This window comes from Microcaecilia unicolor, chromosome 2 (genome assembly GCF_901765095.1).
Source record: "Microcaecilia unicolor chromosome 2, aMicUni1.1, whole genome shotgun sequence".
Classification (NCBI taxonomy): domain Eukaryota; kingdom Metazoa; phylum Chordata; class Amphibia; order Gymnophiona; family Siphonopidae; genus Microcaecilia; species Microcaecilia unicolor.
Window position 1 is genome coordinate 296,435,852 of NC_044032.1, and position 21,328 is coordinate 296,457,179.

General features: G+C 42.3%; 1 protein-coding gene across 2 annotated transcripts in view; it reads left to right on the plus strand.

Moving 5' to 3' along the window:
* MPDZ (multiple PDZ domain crumbs cell polarity complex component) overlaps positions 1-21,328 on the plus strand; it is a 571,809-nt gene that overhangs the window by 295,474 nt on the left and 255,007 nt on the right. For both annotated transcript variants that reach the window (XM_030194291.1, XM_030194292.1), the window contains 2 exons: positions 3,073-3,432; positions 14,972-15,092. In XM_030194291.1, the coding sequence (XP_030050151.1) occupies positions 3,073-3,432; positions 14,972-15,092 (481 nt within the window). The remainder of the gene's footprint in view (positions 1-3,072; positions 3,433-14,971; positions 15,093-21,328) is intronic.

Genomic DNA, 21,328 nt, shown 5'->3' on the forward strand with positions numbered 1-21,328 from the left:
ATGTGAAAACTGAGCATGTTCAGGGAGCGGGCCTCCCTCATGCAACCTCAATTTCACAAAAACTGAACATGCACCCAGGCAGGCAGCATGGCGGCTCAGGGAGGAGGGCTTCAACTGGCAGGGCATGGAGATCCCCCGCCAACCCAGGTATGTGGAGTTGGGTTGGAGAGTGGCAGGTAGGTGAGGCAAAATTGTGTGCCCCCCCCCCCCCCCCCCACACACACTTTGGGTTTAGGCTCCCCCCAAAACCTGAGGTCTGACTACATGCCTGTCGTAGCATACGATAATGATGATATACAATATGCAGACTTGATCTTCATTTGCCCTTTGCCATTTGCAGGACACCAACTTTAGAAGTCTGCCCAGCACTGGCCTTCAGTCCCAGCTACTGGAGTTGTCAAATCTACATCTATCTTTCTCTATTTGCGGGGCACAGACCATAGTCTGTTTTCAGTGTGACCTTAGTTACCAACTACTGTTGCCCAACATAACACCTCAAAAGTCATATTATATTTCTTCTTGCTATTTAGGCATGCCCTGTGTTTATCCCACACATGTTTGAATTCCCTCACCATTTTTGTCTCCACCGCTTCTACTGGAAGGGCAATCTAGGCATCCACTACCCTTTCTGTGAAGAAATCATTTCCTGACATTACTCCTATGTCTACTATCCTGCAAAAGTTTACTTATCCCATTCCACTCAGGATTTTATTGACTTCTATCATATCTCACCTCAGTTATCTCTTCTCCAAGCAGAAGAGTCCTTACTACTTTTGCTTTTTTTATATGAGAGTCATTACATCCCCTTAATCATTTTGGCTGCACATCTCTGTAACTAGAAACATAAGATTCAACAACTTTGAATAATTTTGTGTCATTTGCAGATGTGAACAATTTACTCATTCCCATTTCTGGATCATTTTTAAAAATGTTTAAAGCACCGGCTATTCTCATGTTCATTTGTTCTTATATAGTCCCTGATTCTATCCATTGAAATCAGTGCTGCAGGTCCCATACTCCATCAGAATGAGATTGCCAGAAATCAGATCTGGCCAAAAATCTCCCTCCTGGAATTTGGTAACTTGGATGCTCTGTTTTAGGAGGGAATGAAATCTCTATGTTCAAGTTGCTTAGTGTTTTCTTTTATTCTTCCCTCCCCCTTTACTGATCAACATACTTCATGCTTGCAGTATGTATACCAAAGTTTCCCTGTTTAGTATTGAATCCTGTAGGAAATTCTTCGTGGATTTTTTGCCTTGTGAATCCTGTGACTTCTGCTTTTAAGAATTACTTCAAAACACTTTTTTGTTGCTGTGTCCCTAGCCCTGTGTGATCTGGGGAAAATATTTTGGAACCCTTGTTAAAAAATTTGTTTAAGTTCTTTGTCATCATGGGGCAGCACTCTCCTGAGGCTTAATCCATTAGCAAGAGGTCTAGGGAATGCAGACTTCAGAATCCAGGAGGTTTCTCAGTCTTTTCTCTCTCTCAGGCACAATACAGATAAAACATTGTCTCTTGGGTCTCTCAAAATATCACAGGACCCCAGGTATTGAGATTTACTACTGCTAGTGATGCAGACACTTAACACCTTGGGGCAAGTCTGAGTGCCAACATCTAGGTTTCCCACTACAGGCATGGATTCCCTTTGTGAAACAGAGAATGTTTGTGTATTTATTTGCTCAAATACTGCTGAAGCCTGGGATAGAGGCAAAAATTAGTTTATAATAAAATCTAAAAAAAAAAAAAAAAATTCAAATACATCATTTAAAATCTAAACTAATAATAGAGGAAACAAGAAAAATATTAGGTAGAGACTGGAAAAAAATAGAAAAAAAACGGATTTTGAGAGCTTGTTTGAATTTGGGAAGGGAAGGCTGGTTTCTGATGGAAAGTGTTAACTCATTCCATAATTTAGGATCCAGGTAACAAAAAGCAGATTCACGAGTGGAGAATATGTTTGATATTCTTGATATACTGCCTTTCTATGATACAACCAAAGCAGTTTACACTTTCATACGTGTTCAGTAGATATTTTCCTTCTCTAGTGGGCTGCATGTCTGTATTGTCATCCCACCTAGACCACTCTCTGTCTGCCCTTTCACTGCTCCCTTGCAGTCTAGATGCACTTAACCTATCTGATACCTGAAATGCCCCTGTTATAAAATGGTATTTAAACATCTGAGCCTCTTTTAACCATCAGGAAACATCTAAAATATGGGTCATAATAATCCCTTAAGCCCTAAATGAGATGTGACTCCAAAAGGAGAAGTAAGCCAAACCACACAACTTAAATAAATCCATACAAAAACAAACTAATTCAAAGTAACAAAAGTAGCTTCTAGGTCTTATATTATCAAAACAGTCTGCTGAGTTACATGGTTCTTGTATTGCTTTCTGACCTGTTTTTGCAATTTGTATTTTAAAAATAGTATGAAGAATCCTTGGTCTACTAAAAACAAAGAATTCACTTCAGCCCAGTAACTGAGTATATACGCATACTATATGTTGCTGAGCCTGTGAACCTGCTGGCAGTCAACAGTACCCCACAGCAACCTGCATAAGAACACCATTGTAGTCAGCCTATAGTGAATTTCTACAGAAATTAACCAAAATCCCATGGGGTAACCACAGATTTTTGTTCCGAATCTTGCCCTTATATAATACTAATATCCTTCATATTTTTATTACGGGATACCCTCGTGGATATTATTATTTACAGCCTGAATATACTCTTCCTTCAATTGGTTTAGTTTGTAATTATGTAACAAGAACTATTTTATAGTTTTGGTTTGCTTTGTGCCAGTGATTAGCTTATATTGCAACTCTGTGATTTCATCAGTAAAGGAAATGTTGATAGTATTACAGACTGTTTATGGTTCATGGAACTACAGAGAAAAATGCAAATCCAGTACTATATGTGAGCTGCTTTTTGAAAAATAGGAAGTCCTGTCTTGTTTATGATCTCTGCTTTCTTTCAACTAACCTTTCAATATGTTTTTAAAAGACTACTATAGTGCTTCCTCAATAACATTGTGACACTGCTATTTGCAAACTTTCAATTCTGTTTTCTAGACTGTCGGACAAGAATCCTATGGGGAAGACTCATTTCCATTATCTCCAGAGCTTGCTGCTGAAGATCAGTTTTTCCCTGTGGAGAAATTTGATCCTACCTCTCAGTCTTGGGCAACCTCAACACCAGCACTAGATTTTAGGATATCCAGCAAAGATATGTACAATATGGAAGTAAGCCAAAAAGTGACAGAGAGCATACCGGTTATCAGAGACATGACTATGGAACCTACTGTTTTTACACACAAAGATGTCTTGGTTATTGATTCTCATGAGAAACAAGTTGGAAGCACAGCTGCACTCACACTGATTGAATCTCAGCCCATGGTTGAAGATCTGCCAAAGACAAATATCGCTTCTGAAGTAGGTTTTTATTTTTAATTTTAAGGTAGCGCTACTATAGTAACTGTACTGTATAGAGAGATATCTATGTCTAAATATAGATAAAGATGATATAGTTTTAGGTCAGAGGGCTTTCCTACTCAGAGCAACATAGTTTGTGTTCTGTTTCTTTTAGCACTTTTGGTGTTTGGAGTTTTTTGCTTCTGCTTATTCCACTGTCGCAGTAGACATTCTAGAACTGCTGGCAAGGAAGAGTTAACATGAGCTTAGTGGAAAAGTAAATGTTTTTCAGCATAAGTCATGTTCATTATGATTGTAGTACAGCTGTATAAAAATCAAGAAATTCAAAATTATGGCTGGCCTGGTATTCGTCAGTCAACATCCAAATGATTTTTCAACATATCCTATGAATGTGTGAAGTGTGGGCCCACACTTCATACAGTTATGGGGTGTAAACAAGACAATAGACCTGGGCCCCAAGCTTTTCTGGAGCTTAAGAAGATACTGCTAGTGGGCAAACTTTCTACGCTGGGTCCCAGCATGTTAAATACCAGCACTGAATGTGCAAGATTAATATTTTCATGTACAAATAAATATAGGAGATTAATTTTATATATATATATATACGCACGCACACACACACAAATTATATAACCAGATATTGTAAATATTTAGTATTTTATGTAGTTCTATACTTGGACAGCAATTAATGTGACGTATATAAACAATGTCTTACAAAGTACATTTTGTAGATTCTACTATTTATAGATGTTGACTCACATTTTTGTGTTTTGCATTGTTGATTGCTTGACTGTTTTAAAGTTGAAAGTATTTGTAAGTTCATTGTCCTTGATATCTCAGAGGACACTGAACCAGGTCAGGTTTTACTGACTTGGGTTGTGGTTGCATACTTGAAAGGATTGACAGTTTTCTTGTCGTCAGTCAGAAGAATCCATAGGCAACTGGGTTATGACCATCTGCCAGCAGGTGAAGATAGTGGACAATACTGAACTCTAATATAAGATGGTGAGCAGCTTGGTTAGTCAGTATTTTCCTTTATCTCAGTAGGTGGCAGACTGTCTCCCAACAACTCTTGGAATTCTGTGGCTCTTGTCCCGGGTATCTGGTTCAGTTCGGGCCGGGGGTCTTAGGCTGCGCTGGGGCCTATCTGGGTGTACATCTGGTGGTGCCAGATCCCTCCCCCCATCTTATGCAAATCTCTCCTTCCTCATATTTAAAAAAATAAAAAGATTTAGAGGGAATAGTGGCTTTTGTCTTCTGTCCACAGTATCCTGTGGTGAGCGATTTTCACTCGTAGGGGTTGAGTGTAGTGAAATCCAGCAATTTGCCTCACATGGAGCAGTCCTGAAGCACATGGAATGCATTTTGGGGCTGAAGTGAGTATGCCTTTAAATTTTTTATTACTGTCAGGTGTTGCCTGGGCTTTGCTTTTATTTTTCTTTTAGGGCCAGTTCTCTCTTCCGGTTCATTTTTGCATTTTCAGGGCAAGTTTGCTAGCCAGGAACAGTATGGAGGATGGTTTTTACCTTAACTTTCCACAGCATTAATGGTGGGTGCGGGTAATCCCTCTGCAGACCTCAGTGCGTTGCAGTCTGTCTCTCTTTAGGTGGGGAATGCTCCGGCAGCCATTTTGGACTCCTGCAGGGTAGAGTCTTTGTCAGGATCTGTTTCAGCTAATTCTGCAGCTGCAGCTTTGGGGTTCCTCTTGCTTACTGCTGTAGCTCCTGACACTGCTGCTGGGCTCTCCTTTTCCTCTGAATTTGTGTTGTTTCTTTGCCAGGCCTTTTTACTGGAATGCTGTCAGGATTCCGAGGGGGGTAGCTCAGGGGGGCTTCCGCTGCTGTTCCCTCCTTGGAATCTGTGAAGCAGAGGTGCTTGGATTCGCCTGTTTTGCCACCTCCATCACCACCTCCTTGTTCCCTTGAAGGGGGAGTTTTCTGCAGCTTCCGTTCATTCCTTTTTGCCTGAGGGGATGGAGGAGAAGAAGCTGCCCATGCATGAGCCAGATGACCTTACAGTGGTCTGAATGTTTCACAAGGAAGAGTTGCCTACCGTTATTACCAAGGCTTTGGAGGCACTGAATATCTCTGCTCTGGGGACCCAGTCACCTGTGGTTTTCAATCCTATGATGACTAGTACCAAGATGCTGCCTCGGTCCTTTCCTGTTCACAAGGTGATACAAGAATTGATTTCAGCGCAGTGGAATACCCCATATTCTGGCTTGAGGATAGCCACGGCCATGGACTAGCTCAATCCTATTGTGCCTGAAGAGTTGGAGAACCTGCAGCTGCTTAAAGTGGACACCTTGGTTACTGCAGTGACTAAGATGAGTACCCTGCTGGTAGAGGGGGAATTGCCCTGAAGGATGTTCAGGATCGGAAGTTGGAGTCCGCCTTGACATAGTAGATGACTACAGATAAAGACCTGTACATTCCATCCAGTCTGCCCAACAAGGTAAAAACATAACATAAGGTATGATGTGATGCTACATATGTATACCTGATCTTGATTAGTCCTTGCCATTTTCAGGGCGTAGACTGTAGAAATCTGCCTGACACTGCCCTTGTTCTCCAACTTTTGAAGCTGTGGTCCTTTGAGGTTTCTGCTTTGGCTTTTCAGGCCTCTATGTGGCTCACATGTTGTCAAGGCTACCTTATCTTGGGTACAGAGGGAGCAGATTCCATGGCCGGTTCAGGATATCCGTATTCACGCACTTTGCCACTCATGGAAACATGCTTGGCCAATCTGGCCAATTCATTGTTCAATTTAGTCTGGGTATTGGCCAAGCAGATGGCATTGGCAGTCACGGCCAGCTGCTTACTTTGAATGTGTTACTGGGCAGTGGATGCTGCTTCCAAGCAGAAGCTTACTTTAGCTAACTTTTCGACTAAGGCTCCTCTTTGGGGAGGATCTGGAGAAGCTGGCGAAGGATCTCGGCAACCCTAACTCACAGAGACTTCCCGAGGATAAGCCTAAATGGCCACTTTGGGGTGGCCAGTCATGTCCACGCTTCAGAAAGTCTAAGAGGTATAGACCAGGGCATGCTGTGTCCTTCTAAAGGCCGCGGTATCAGCAGAACAGATCTTTTGGATTAGCAAGTGAGCCTCCTGTCAGCCTTTCAGATCCTCCTCTGCCTCCAGGGTTTCAAAATGATGCCCTTCTGGTCCACTCCTCTCCCATGGGTTGGGAGTCATCTTGAGGCCTTTCAAGTAGAGTTCTCCTCTTCTGTTGCAGATTTTTTCTTTGAATTCCTGTGCAAGTCTTTGGTAAAGTGATGGGTGGTTCTGGATATGCTGCACTCCTTGCTAGGACGTGGGGGGGGGGGGGGGGGGCGATGATTCCAGTGCCCACTGTCAAGCGAGGCCATGGTTGCTACTCCATCTATTTCATGGGTCCCAAGAAGGGACCCTCCTTCTGACTAGTTCTCAACCTCAAGCATGGCAACAGGTGTTTGTGGATCAAGCATTTCCACATGGAAACTGGTCAGTCATAGTGTCAGTCTGGCCGGGTGAGTTCCTCATATCCCTGGATCTGAAGGAGGCTTACTTTCATATCCTCATTTGGCCCCTGCTCCAAAGATTTCTTTTGGGTTACAATTCTGGGCAGGCACTTCCAGTTTCTGGCCATGCTATTCAGCCATTCCAAGGAACCTTGGACCTTTTCCAAGATTATGGTTGTTATGGTTGTAGTGGCAGCTTTCCTCAGACGAGAGGAGATCAAGGTGCACCCCTACCTGGACTGGTTAATCCAGGCGGATTCTTATGATAGTTCAAGGGTGACTTCTCAGGTGATCGCCTTTCTGCAGTCCCTTGGATGGGCCATTAACTTTACCAAGAATCAATTGGAGCCTTCTCAGACTCTGGAGTATCTGTTAGTTTGCTTCAATGCTCTTTTTTGCAGAGTGTTTCTGCCAGATCACAAGAAAGATGAGCTCCAGCTCCAGGTTTGTTAGCTCCTTCAAATTTCCAGTCCTCGGATATGGGATTATATTCAGGTCCTGGGCTTGATGGCAGCCATTTTGGAGGTGGTGCTGTGGGCCAGGGCTCATTTATGGCCTTTTCTTTCTCTCCTGCCTCATCACTGGCCACTGGGGTTTGCAGGAATATCACCGTCACCTCCCTTGGTTTCCTTGGGCAGTGGTGGCTCCAGTCCAGCCCCCTACTCCGGAAGATGCTTCTAGCATTCCTTCAATGGTTGGTGGTAGTGACGAATGTGAGTCTCAAGGGCTAGGGGAGCTCACATACAGCACCATTCTCAGGGTTTCTGGTTCCCGCAGGAGGCTTTGTGGCTAATCAGTCGGTTGAAGTTCTGGGCGGTTCATCTGTCTCTCTCGGCCTTTCAGTCGTACCCCAGTTTGGGTGCTCTTGGACAATGTTACGGCAGTAGCCTACATCAACAGATAGAGAGGGACGCGCAATGTACAGCTGGCCTTGGAAACACACTTTCTGCTAGATTGGGCAGAGCAGTGAAACAAAAAAAGTGAGGAGAAACCAAGGCATCCTCCTTGGTTTCTCCTCACTTTTTTTGTTTCACTTCTCACGGCAGCGTGAGGTTTCTACCTCCTTTTTTTTTGTGAGGTTGCGCAGAGCGACATGTCCCTGCTGTTTTGGCAGCGCACTGTGCTGGAGAGTTAAACACGCAGGCAGATTATCGCAGCAGAAACTTTCTAGATACGGGAGAGTAGAAGTTGTCTTCTGGGCCTTCCAGAAAATCACAGAATGCTGGGGGATGCCAGTTGGAGACCGCATGCTAACACACAGCAATGCAAAAATTCAAAGGGGATTGACACAGTTCTCCAGTGTTGGCTGGAGTTGGATCTGCTCTATGTGTTCTCTCCGAGGCCAATGATTGGGAAAGTGCTCCACAAAATCCTCTGTCATCCGGGGCAGATGATTCTGGGCTCTCCTGATTGGCCACGCAGGCCGTGGTATGTGGATCTGGTTCAGCTTTGGGTGGCCGAGCCATTTCAGCTGCCTCTTCTTCCAGATCTCTTCTCCCAGGGACCAGTCCTATTGGAGGATCCCTCCTTGTTTGGTCTTACAGCATGGCTATTGAGTGGTCTCAGTTATGGAGGAAGGGTTATCTGGAGGATGGAATTTCCACCGTGCTCCAGGCCCGGAAGCGCTCCACCTCCTCGGCTTATGCTCGAGTCTGGAGGTCTTTGTGATATAGTGTATAGAATGAGCTATTTCTCCTTTCCAGTTGTTGCCTCAAATTCTTACCTTCCTCCAGGAGGGGTTCAAAAAGGGACTCGCCTACAGCTCCTTGTGGATTCAGGTGGCTGGTTTAACACACTGTTGTGAGCTGTTGACTCACTTCTCCTTGCCAGTGCATCCAGACATTGTTCATTTTCTTAAAAAGATTAAGCACCTGAAGCCCCCCCATACATGCTTCCTGTCCTTTTTATCTCAGTCTCATCCTTCAAGTCTTATAGAAGCCTCCCTTGAGCCCCTGATGAAGGCTGTGTTTAAGGATCTCATTTTGAAAACGGTGTTCTTTGTGGCCATCTCCACCAAGATCATTTCTGAGTTACAGGCCTTGTCTTGTAGATATCCGTTCCTTTTGTTCATGAAGTGGGGGTGACTGTTCATGTTGTTCCATCCTTTTTACCAGTGTTTCGGCCTTCCATCTCAACTAGCTGTTGCTCCATCCTTCCTTCAAGACTGCCAGGTGGATTTTGCCAATTTGTACCTCTTGGATGTGTGGCGGGTGCTGGTGTGGTACTTGGAAGTGTCTAATGAATTCCACCACTTGGATCAACTCTTTGTTCTTTTAGGGGGCCCTGGAAAGGGTGAAGTCACCTCCAAGTTATCCATTGTGAAATGGATTAAGAAAGCCATTTCGACTGCCTATATTCTTTCGGGCAAGCTGCCTCCACTGACTTTCTGAGCTCAGTCCATCAGGGCTTCGTTGACCTTCATCTTTTCATTGGATGACACGTGTTGTGTGGCTACGTGGTCTTCTCTGCATACCTTTATCAGGCGGCATGAGCTGGATGCTGCAGCCAGGTCAGAGGTTTTCTTCAGAACTGCAGTACTCTCAGCCGATGTGTCCTGGACCCTCCCTACTTAAGATTGCTTTGCTACATCCCAGTTGTCTCTGGATTCATATGCTTGATGACGAGGAATGAAAAATTATGTTCTTTCCTGATAATTTTCTTTCCTTAAGTCATAGCAGATGAATCCAGATGCCCGCTCTCAGTGATTGCCTTCTTTCTGTTTCAGTTAGTTCAAGTTAATTGCTGTTCATTCCTGCAGGGTTGTTCTTCTGTTAGCTTGCTATTGGTGTGGTTCTTATGAGGAACGAGGGCGCCATGGTTCTGTTTCTTCTGCTTTGTTATTGAAAATACTGACTATTCAATCTTATCTTAAAGTTCAGTATTGTCTTCTATCTCCCTGTGCTGCTGATAGATGGTCATAACCCAGTTGTCTCTGGATTGATCTTCTATGACTTAAAGAAAGAAAGAAAAAATTATCAGGTAAGAACATGTTTTTTCTATGTATGTGTATATATGCCAGTTTTCAGGTAAAAACTAACTTTATCAATAAAGGCATAAGGAAATGAAAAGCAGGATTTAATTTGCAAGTGGCATTGCTGTATATACAGTAAAAAATGGATGTATTTTAATTCATTTGTACTTTTCTTTAAGAAACAAGTAGGGAAAGCATGCTGATTATAACTTATGGAATCTTTTCCAATCCCTCTGCTTGTATGTTTGTGTTTGTCTGTGTCTGTTTTGTGTGTGTTCGTCTGTGTCTTTGTTTTGTGTGTGTGTGGTCATTGAGAATTTTTACAATATACAATCACAAACTCCAAGCAGCAAGTGTAATGCATTGGTTCTCAAACCTGGTCCTGGAGTCACCCCAGCCATTCAGGTTTTCAGGATATCCATAGTGAATATTCATGAAGAGATTTGCATGCAGTGGAGGCAGTTCATACAAATCTTTCTCACTCTGGATATCTTGAAAACCTGACTGGCTTGTGGTGCCTCCAGGACCATGTTTGGGAATCTCTGGTGTAATGAGTAAACATCCCAGCAGCAGCTCATCTGTGTCATTTATAGAGACATATATTCTACCACTTGTCTGTAGTTAATGATGAATTATTTATTTATTTATTACATTTGTACCCCGCTCTTTCCCACATACAGCAGGTCCAGTGCGGCTTATATAGTAAAAGAAAGCATCTTACATGGTAAAGAATACAGTAAAAACAAGGAAATGTAGGAACAGTATTATAAATTGTGATGATCATAACTACTTACATTATGAAAGGCATTACAAAGGACATGTGAAAAGAGCAATGATTCACAATTAGTTTTAATGGAGTAGTGAGCATAAAATCGAAAAGAGAAGCATCTGGCTTAGAAAGGCTTGCAGACAGTACTGACAATTATTCAATGACTATTTTAGCTACTTGTCCACCTGAAATATTTTTGAAATGTATGCCTACACTGTCAACCAAACGATGGTCAACCCTGGGCAATAGTATATGTGTGATATGATGAACTCATTTATGTGGCACACGACCAACATTTAGAGTCTCTGTTTTGGAGATCTTTGAACTGTAAGCAATGCTAGATAGACCCAATGGGTGAAGAAAAAAAAATGGATTTTGTAGCTGAAGCAGATAATGAAACCTAAAATCCATCATTTCAAAAATATGTCAACTGTTTTGGAATAAATTCTACGCCAGCATCTTTCCCAGATCTTTTGACTGCTATGTTCTTATTTATCACTTTCAGGCCTAACATTTTATAGAGTTTGGAGCCTGAGTGCAAGGAAGTGCAAATGAATGAGTTAAATTCTTTATCTCTCGATGTGTGTTTAAACCATTCCACACAAGGGAATGACGGAGTTGTAGAACTGATTATGTAGGAGACCAAATTCAGCTTGTAGTTGTACAGAAGTTTAACATATTGTGTATCAAGTTCATGACCTAGAGTCCATATGCTTTTTGCTTTCCATTGTCCCCAAGATACCATCTTGTTGTTGATCCTGATTTTACTATTGTTCCAGTTACTGATTCATGGAGAACATATCAGTAGATCCAGATATCTTTCCAGATGATTAAAGTCAGCCAGTGTTATAGAGTGGACTAGGAACTCTTGTTCTTGCTGTGGGGTCATGGCTGGAACAGTGTAGAGAGGAAATGATTTGGACTTCCTAGAGGATGGGGTCCAGGATGGCAGCCTAGAGCTGATTTTCTCCTCAGGTGGGTTATTTTTCTTCTGGAATCACTGTATATTCTTCTACAGATTTCTCCTACTTTGCAAATCTGCTCCTAAGCATGGTGTCTCTCAAACCCACTAAATTGGATTTTAATTCTGTGGCAGGGCAAGGTACTAAGAGATTGAAAGTGGAGCCCCCGTCTCCTGGCAAACCCACGGCTAGTAAAGACCCAGAGGTAACATTATTGACAGTGTTGGCGAGGTACTTCAAGTGAAAGATTTGATTAAGGATAACAATGTAGCCCTAGCTGAGATGTGAGAGGAGATGGCAACCATCAAAATTCAGTTGGCAATGATGGTGGGTTGCATAGAAACCCTCTAGTTTCAGGTAGATGTGCATACTGATCAGCTCCAGGAGTTGCTCATCCACAATCAGCAGCTCCTTACCCTGGAAAGTGCTACCAAAGACCAGAACAAAAGGGCACATAGAAACAATTTGAGGCTGATAGGACCCGATGTGGTGAACTGGATTAGGAGCTGGTTGACGGACAGATGCCAGAGGGTGGTGGTTAATGGAATTTACTCGGATGAGGGAAAGGTGAGTAGTGGAGTGCCTCAGGGATCGGTGCTGGGGCCGATTCTGTTCAATATATTTGTGAGTGACATTGCCAAAGGGTTAGAAGGTAAAGTTTGACTTTTTGCTGATGATACCAAGATTTGTAACAGAGTGGACACCCAGGAGGGAGTGGAAAACATGAAAAAGGATCTGCAGAAGCTAGAAGAATGGTCTAAAGTTTGGCAATTAAAATTCAATGCAAAGAAATGCAAAGTGATGCACTTAGGGAGTAGAAATCCATGGGAGACCTATGTGTTAAGCGGAGAGAGTCTGGTATGTACAGACGAGGAGAGGGATCTTGGGGTGATAATAGCTGAGAATCTGAAGGCGATGAAACATTGTGACAAGGTGGTGGTTGTAGCCAGAAGGTTGCTAGGCTGTATAGAGAGAGGTGTGACCAGCAGAAGAAAGGAGGTGTTGATGCCACTGTACAAGTCCTTGGTGAGGCCCCACCTGGAGGATTGTGTTCAGTTTTGGAGGCCATATTTTGCTAAGGATGTAAAAGAATTGAAGTGGTGCAAAGAAAAGATATAAAAATGGTATGGGATTTACATTACAAGACTTGATGACCTGAACATGTATACCCTGGAGGAAAGGAGAAACAAGGATGATATGATACAGACGTTCAAATATTTGAAAGGTATTAATCAGCAAACAAATCTTTTCTGGAGATGGGAAAGCGGTAGAACTGGAGGACATGAAATGAGGTTGAAGGGGGGCAGACTCAAGAAAAATGTCAGGAAGTATTTTTTCACGGAGAGAGTGATGGATGCTTGGAATGCCCTCCCGAGGGAGGTGGTGGAGATGAAAATGGTAATGGAATTCAAAAATGCGTGGGATAAACATAAAAGAATTCTGTTCAGAAGGAATGGATCCTCAGAAACTTAGCGGAGATTGGGTGGAAGCACCAGTGGTGGGAAGAGGGGCTAGTGCTGGGCGGACTTCTATGGCGTGTGCCCTGAAAACGCAGATACAAATCAAGGTCAGGTATACACATAAAGTAGCACATATGAGTTTATCTTTGTTGGGCAGACTGGATGGACCGTACAGGTCTTCCTCTGCCGTCATCTACTATGTAGATCCCGGGAAGAGTTGTGCTGCAGAGAGCAGCTGAAAATAGATAAAGGTAGCTGTATTATCCACTTCAACTGCTGACAGGTTCCAAACTTAACCAATCCATACTCTTTGCTTCATGCCATGCCACTTCAAACAGAAGATCTTTTTATTTATTTATTTTATTTTCTTTATTTAATTTCTTATATGGCACCTGCAAGTCTAAAACAATGTACATTCAGGTATAGGAGGTATTTTTTTTCTTGGAGGACTTGCAATTTGAGTTTGTATCTGAGGCAATGGAGAGTTAAGTGACTTGCCCGAGATAACAAGTTGCTGTAGTGGAATTTGAACTGGGCTCCCCTGGTTCTCAACCACTGCTCTATTAGGTTACTCCTCCACTGAGTTGAACATTAGCAGGTGTTAAAACAAACATATGCAGCTGGATCCTAGGAATTAAGCCCAAGGGAACCTGCTGAGATCTTTTACCAATAAGAGAACATTCAATATATCACAATATCAGCTGTGTTAAATCGAGGCATTGAAAAAGTCAAGAACGCAACAAAATACTTGACTTGTTGGTTGGCAGCACCCAAGATGCTTTCTCTTCAAGAAAGCTGGTGTGCGCCATAGTGGAATTTAGTTGAAGATTCATGGTAGTTAGTTCCTCTCTCAGCTCTGTGATTACATCAGTTACTGTTAAGCATATCTTTCAGTTGTGAGATCTTGATAGCCTTTAGACTTGCACTTTGTGGGGTCTCATTGATAAATGAGAAAATGAAGGCTCTGGTTTCAGTCGATTTACTTCCAGTCTGGTAGGGCCAGAAAACTTCATGTTTGTTTTGACATTGCCAAGTTTAAAAATGTCCGGATGTGTAGCAAAATGATTCCTGTGAGGTATTGTGAGAAATCCGATTGTTAGCTCAATCTTGGTGGAGCTCAGGCCTTATGCCATCATTGTGAACTATACTCATTAGAGCTTATTCTTCCCCTATGTGTATCGGTTTATCTGTTTTGTGTGTTTGTCTTTGTGGGCTGGTATATCTATGATTTGCACGCTTAAAATTTCTAGCGTTCATAAAATGTGTGCTCAAAGAACAAATATTTGAAAGAAAACACACACAAAAAATGACAGTTAAGAAAAATGTGTTTAAAATAATGATGAGCCAAACAGTTTGGCTGTGCACACCCTTACTGGAGAATTCTATAAATGACGCCTGAAGCTAGGCGCTAATTCTGCACCCAACGTTTTGCATGAAAACGCATTCTAACAGATGCAAGGTACTGAAATGGGTCTGAAACGGCAGATCAGTGATGAAATACATTTACACACCCAATTAAAGGATAGCGCCTCAGTGTATCTGTGTACAATTGCAAGGGGGGTGTTCCAATGGGAGGGACATGGGTGGATCAGGGGCGTTAAATTGCACCCAGTATTATACAATACTGTGGATGCATGCCCAACTTGTACACCAGGGTTTATTACTGGTTTCAGTTGGTATAAGTCCTTGCACCAAAGTTGGGTGTGGAATTCAGTGGCCAACACTATTCCATAAAAAGCGCTCATCCTAGAGTGGCAATTATAGAATATTGTTGGATGCCATTTACTGAATCTAGCCCTTTATGTAATCTTATATATGAGCCTCTGCATTTTGTCTTAAATTGATAGTTCTGTTAATATGGTCTTTTTATTATTTTAGGATGACGGACATTCATTAGATAAGAGTTCTCCATTGGTTACAGAAGACTGTAGCACACCATTAGCATCAAAAAGCATGTTTGAGAAGACAATTACTATAGCAAAAGGCAGTTCAAGTTTGGGTAAGAAACTTTTGTTTGCTTTTATGTGTTGGTATGTCATATCAACTTACTGTCCTTTATTTCATACTTTCCAATAGGCATTGTTTTCCCTACATGTAATTTGGTGTACTGTATTACTCAATGGAGTTTGTATATGATCTGTTTTGGGGTTTTGAAAGCTTCTTTGTCAGATAATTTTCTTGTCCAATTTCCTTTTTGTCTGTTGTATAATAGGTTAACTTTGCATTTTAAATGAAAAGTTATTTATAGTGATCTGACCAAATATGTGGAGTTAAAGCTAGATCATTAATAAAAGGGGAGGGAAGATAAAGATTGCATTTAAGGCATGTCCTCCATTGTGTATGGCCAAGGATGGAATCTAGAACATAACTGAAAGAGGACATAAAATCCATTTAAAAAGAAAAAAAAAGTTGCACTGGCATCAGAAGAATTCTCTAGGTATAGATCAGTGGATCCCAAACCTGGTCCTGGAGAAAACCCAGCCAGTCAGGTTTTCTGATATGCACAATGAATATTCATGAGAGAGATTTGCCACATATTTTAGGAAAAACATGTAGATCATTGATGTGAAAGCTACATTGCAGATGATTTCTTAACATTTAGAATTAAATCAGACTCACTCATCCAGTCTGTTAGAATCTTGAGTTTTCCATTGAACCCACAGTTATTTATTTATTTATTTATTTATTGCATTTGTATCCCACATTTTCCCACCTATTTGCGGGCTCAGTGTGGCTTACAATAAGACATGAATAATAGAAATACATTTGTTACGACTAAGTTATGGATTACATTGAACAGAGTTGTACGAGACATTCGAATATCAATGGGAGTATAACAATGGGACATCAACATAGAAACATTAGAAGGAGACAATGGGAAAAAAGGGCATTGAAAGTATCATGGTACATTGTTCCATAGGTAGGTGAATGATTGACTGGATAAAGGGATGTGGGATCAGAAGTGGATGTGTATTGAGTTGGTGAACAGTGAGTGTGGTTTCTAAGTGTTTTGGCTTTTTCCGTAAGTTTGTTCAAACAGGTGAGTCTTTAGTAGTTTACGGAAGGAGGCTTGTTCGTTAGTCGTTCTTAGGTTGCGCGGTAGTGTATTCCAAGACTTCGTGCTCATGTAGGAAAAGGTTGACGCGTATATCGTCTTGTATTTCAACCCCTTGCAAGTTGGGTAGTGAAGGTTGAGGTGAGTTCGGGATGATCTTTTGGCGTTTCTGGGTGGTAGGTCTATTAAATCAGTCATGTACACTGGGGCTTCACCGTAAATGATCTTATGGACTAGTGTGCAAATTTTAAAAGTAACGCGGTCTTTGAGTGGAAGCCAATGTAGTCTCTCGCGCAGTGGTTTTGCCCTTTCATATTTAGGTTTTCCGAGGATGAGCCTGGCTGCTGTGTTCTGGGCTGTTTGAAGTTTCTTCAGTATTTGCTCTTTGCAGCCTGCGTATAATGAGTTGCAGTAATCCAAGTGGCTGAGGACGAGGGATTGCACTAGGCTGCGGAAGACGAATCTTGGGAAGAATGGTCTTATCCTTTTCAATTTCCACATGCTGAAGAACATCTTCTTGGTTATGTTGTTTGCGTGGGTTTCAAGTGTTAGGTGGCGGTCGATAGTCACACCGAGGATTTTTAGCGTTTCTGAGATTGGAAGTTTTAGGTTCGGTGTGTTTATCACGTTGTATTCGGTTGTGTTGTATTGGGAGGTGAGTATCAGGCATTGGGTCTTTTCTGCATTTAGCTTCAGGCGGAATGCATCTGCCCATGTGTTCATGATATGTAGACTTTGATTGATTTCGTTGGAGATTTCTTTGGTGTCTTGTTTGAATGGGATGTATATTGTCACATCATCGGCGTATATATATGGGTTGAGGTTATGGCTTGATAGGAGTTTCGCTAGAGGGATCATCATTAGGTTAAATATGGTTGGTGAAAGAGGTGATCCTTGTGGGACTCCACATTCAGGTATCCATGCTTTGGACGTGGTTGAGTTTGATGTCACTTGATACGAACGCAGGGTTAAGAACCCCTTGAACCAGTTCAGGACACTTCCTCCGATGCCAAAGTATTCAAGTATGTGTAGTAGGATTTCATGGTCAACCATGTCAAAGGCGCTTGACATGTCAAATTGTAGGAGGAGTATATTGTTGCCGGTTGCAATTATTTGTTTGAATTTGGTCACAAGGGTGACTAATACTGTTTCTGTACTGTGATTCGAACGGAATCCTGATTGGGCATCATGCAGTATCGAGTGTTTGTCTAGATAGTTTGTGAGTTGTTTAGTTACCATGCCTTCGGTTATCTTGGTTATTAGTGGTATGGATGCTATTGGTCTGTAGTTCGTTATTTCGTTCGTGTTTTTCTTTGTATCTTTAGGAATTGGTGTGAGTAAGATTTTTCCTTTTTCTTTTGAGAAGAGTCCATTTTGTAACATGTAGTTTATGTGGTTTGTTAGGTTTACTATGAATTTTTGAGGAGCAGATTTCATGAGGCTATTCGGACATATGTCTAGTTTGCAGTTGGATTTGGCATATCTTTTGAGAGTTTTAGAGATGAGGTCTTCTGATAATAGTTCAAATTCGGTCCAGGTTCTGTCTGCTGGGTGTGTTCCTTCTTCTGGATCTAGGCAGTCTAGGAGAGTGGTGTATTCTATAGGGCTGGCAGGTATTTTGTGTCGCAATAGTGTAATTTTCTCCTTGAAGTATTTCGCAAGGTTGTCGACACTTGGTATATCTTTGCTGTTGTTTGTAACAGGTGTGGTGTCTAACAGTTTGTTCACGAGGTTGAAGAGTTTATGTGTGTCTTTGTAGTTTGGTCCTATTAGTGTTTTATAGTGTAGTATTTTTGTCTGTTTGATGGTGTATTTATATTTTCTCCGAAGTTGTTTCCAGTCGTTTAGTGTTTGTTCGTCTTTCTTTTTGTTCCATGTTCGTTCAAGTCTCCTGACTTGTGTTTTCAGTTTTTTCAGTTCTTCGGTGAACCATGGATTTGCATTTTTCCTGTGTGATGTTCTGGTTTGGACTGGGGCGATTTTGTTTAGTGTTGTTGTGCTTATATCGTCCCATTCTTGGAGGAATTGGATGGTGTTGGCGTTTATGGTCCATTCGCTCTGGTAAATCTGTTGCCAGAATGTTGTGGGGTCTATTTTTCCTCTTGTTGTGTAGGTTTTTTGTTCATGTTTGTTGATTGTGTTTAGTTGTGTTTTTCGCCAGTAAAGAGTGACATTTGCTTTATGGTGGTCTGACCATAGTGTAGGTGTCCATCTTGTGTTAGTGAGTGTGATAGTTGAGTCCGGTTCGAATCTGTTTGTTATGATATCTATCGTGTGTCCTTTTTTGTGGGTTGGTTGTAAGTTGGGTGTTTGCAGGTCCCAGAGTTTTAAGAATTCTTTGAGTTCCCGTGTACTTGTTAGTGTGTCGTTTTCTAGGTGTAGGTTGATGTCGCCTAGTATGAGGATGTTTGAGGCTGATACGCAGGTATTCGAGATGAAATCCATGAGTTGTGTTTGGGTGTCTTGCCATTTTCCTGGTGGCCTGTAGAATAGGATTGTGTTAAGGTGTCCTATTAGGCTTGGATGGCTGATTCTAGTCGATGCAATTTCAAGTTGTGGTGAGGTAGATTCGCCTGTGATTGTGATGGTGAATTCAGGTTTGTATATTATCGCTATTCCGCCTCCTCTTTTTTTTCCATTTCTTGTCCAGTGCGTGATTTTGTATTCTGGTGGGCACGCTTGTAAGATGGCTGGGTCTGTGGGACTGTGGAACCAGGTTTCTGTGATAAATAAGAGGTCTAATTTGTCTGTGATGATCCAATCTAGTATGTCTACTGAGTTTCTTACTGCTGATCTTGCATTGATGTATCCTAGTTGGATTGGGTGATGTGGTTCCATGGTGGGGTTTGATGTGTTTATTTTTATTAATTGTCTGTTTCTTCGGTGGTTGAGATTACTGTTGTCATTATTTTCCTTGTTTTGCCGGTGGTGTGCATATCTGGGGTTTATTCCAGTTGGTTGGTTATTGTGTCTTTGATTTGGTAGGTTGTTTAAATATTGTGCGTAGGATTGGTGATATGTAGTTGGGTTGTGATGATTGTTGTTTTGGGTGTGCATTGTGTGTGTGTGAGTGTTGTGCGTATTGTGGGTGGTGGGGTTGTTGCTGTCGAGGTTGTGGGTTGTGTTAGCGTGTAAGAATATAGTGAGTATGATGAGACTCTGGATGGTTATGAGTGTGTTGCTGGTGTTCATGTCTATGTGTTGGGCGCTGAGATAGTTAGGCGTCTGGTTTACATTTGAGTGATTCAGTTTACAATTGCATTTGAGCTTGGCTACAATTCAAGCAAGTTAGTGCTAACATTGTCAGTTGAGCTTAGCAATAATTAGGTTAAAGCTAACATTTGAGCGATTCAAAGTTTACAATTGTATTTGAGCTTGGCTACAATTCAAGCGAGATAGTGCTAACGTTTTCAGTTAGGCTTAGCAACAGTTTAGTTTAAAGCTGGCAGCGGTTCAGTGCTAGGCATGCGCAGTAGTGCTTATAATTGTATTTAATTATAGCAACAATTTAATTTAGAGCTTGGCATCGGATTATTGCTGGGCAAGCCTGCACTGAAAGTTTGGCAACAATTCTTTATTAGGCAAATGAGGTAATATTTGCATTTGCATTAATCTTAACGGGAGTTTGATTTAAAGCATGGCAACAGTGGCTTTCAGTAAAAGTAAGCATAGCAAAACAGGATAAAGCGAGGATTTTTAAATTATGTTAAAGCTAAGCAGTGCATGCATGCAGTTAAAATGAGCAGGTATTTTATACTCAGTTCGGCCACAGCAGGTAGATCTTGTTCAGGCGGTTGACCCTCACAGTCGGTTTTGATTGTCAGCAGTCGTCCTTGGCGGCCCGAGCGGCGATCAGTAGCACGGTCGTTTGGTCAAAGGAGAGCTCGACCTGTTCCCCGCGATCCTCTGAGCTCGTTCCTGCGTCTCGATCAGTCTTCGGCGTTGCGTGGCCTCAGGTCGCCGGTTGATCATCTGTTTGCGTTGGGCTCGGTGGGTCAGGTCGTGCGGTCCCACTGGATTCAGCAGGGTCAGCTCTACGGCGAATCAGGCTCTGCAGCTCCGTTGCTCTGCGTTCGGCGGCGTCCTTTTCGGCAGATCACTCGGAGCCGCCTGGTCAGCCTCGGCTTGCTTGTTGTCTTCCCGCTGTTGGTCGTTCCTCGATTTGCGGCCCGGAGAATCAGACCTGGCGTTTGCCTTCAGGTCCTCCGATTCAAGAAGGTTAGCTGATTCCTTTTAAGGGCCTCGGCTTCGGCACTGTCCGAACCCTTCCGGTGCGGTCAGGGCGTTCTTCGCTGCTTGGGTGATCCAGCGATTCCGCTTGCTCTGGGTCTTGGTCGCCTGCAGGCAGATGGGCCTCGTGGCGTGGTCAGCTCCTCCAAGACTCGCCGGTTACCCTCCCGAACTTTGCCTGGTTGGATTATTCAGTGCTAGGACCACAGCGGTAGGATTCGGTCGTGGTTTAATTCCCTCCCGGTCCGTTCCGGTCCGGTCAGGACGGCTCAGGTAGTCAGTTCGTCTGGGTTTTTGGGAGTTTGGCGAGGGAGCTTCTCAGGGAGCTACTCTTCTGTCGGCCATCTTGTTACTTTTTCTTGATTATTTTCCTCCATAAAAACTATGAGCTGGATGTCATAAGCAAAGCGCTGAAAATCTGTCTTCCAGCTCTCTAATTATAAATTTAAAAGGGTCGTTGATAACAATCCTTGTGGAACACCTCTCTCCAAATCTTAGCAGAGAGCTCATGATTCCATCAGATTGACTGTGTGCGGTGAGAAAAATAAGAGCCAAACCATTGAAAGACTATTGATTTAATTCCAATCGCAAGATGTTGCATTAGCTTTGAATGAGATACAGTATCAAAGGCTACGGTAAGATCTATCTGTACCCATAAGGCATCAAAGCCCTAATCAGCCTTTACCAGTATCTCATTCACTATTTCCAGCAATAGGGATTCAGTACTATAATCACAACGATATCGTTTATATCCAAGAAATAATTTAATTGCAAAAGAACAGACTTTTCCAGAATCTTTGTCAACAGGCATAGATTGGAGACTGGCCTAAAACCTGCATATCCATCACATAAATTCATCCCTTTCTTAATAATTGGAGTGACTATAGCTTCCTTCAACTGAGTTGAAACATTGCCAGTACTTAAAGACAAGTTGGTGAGATGAGTCAGAA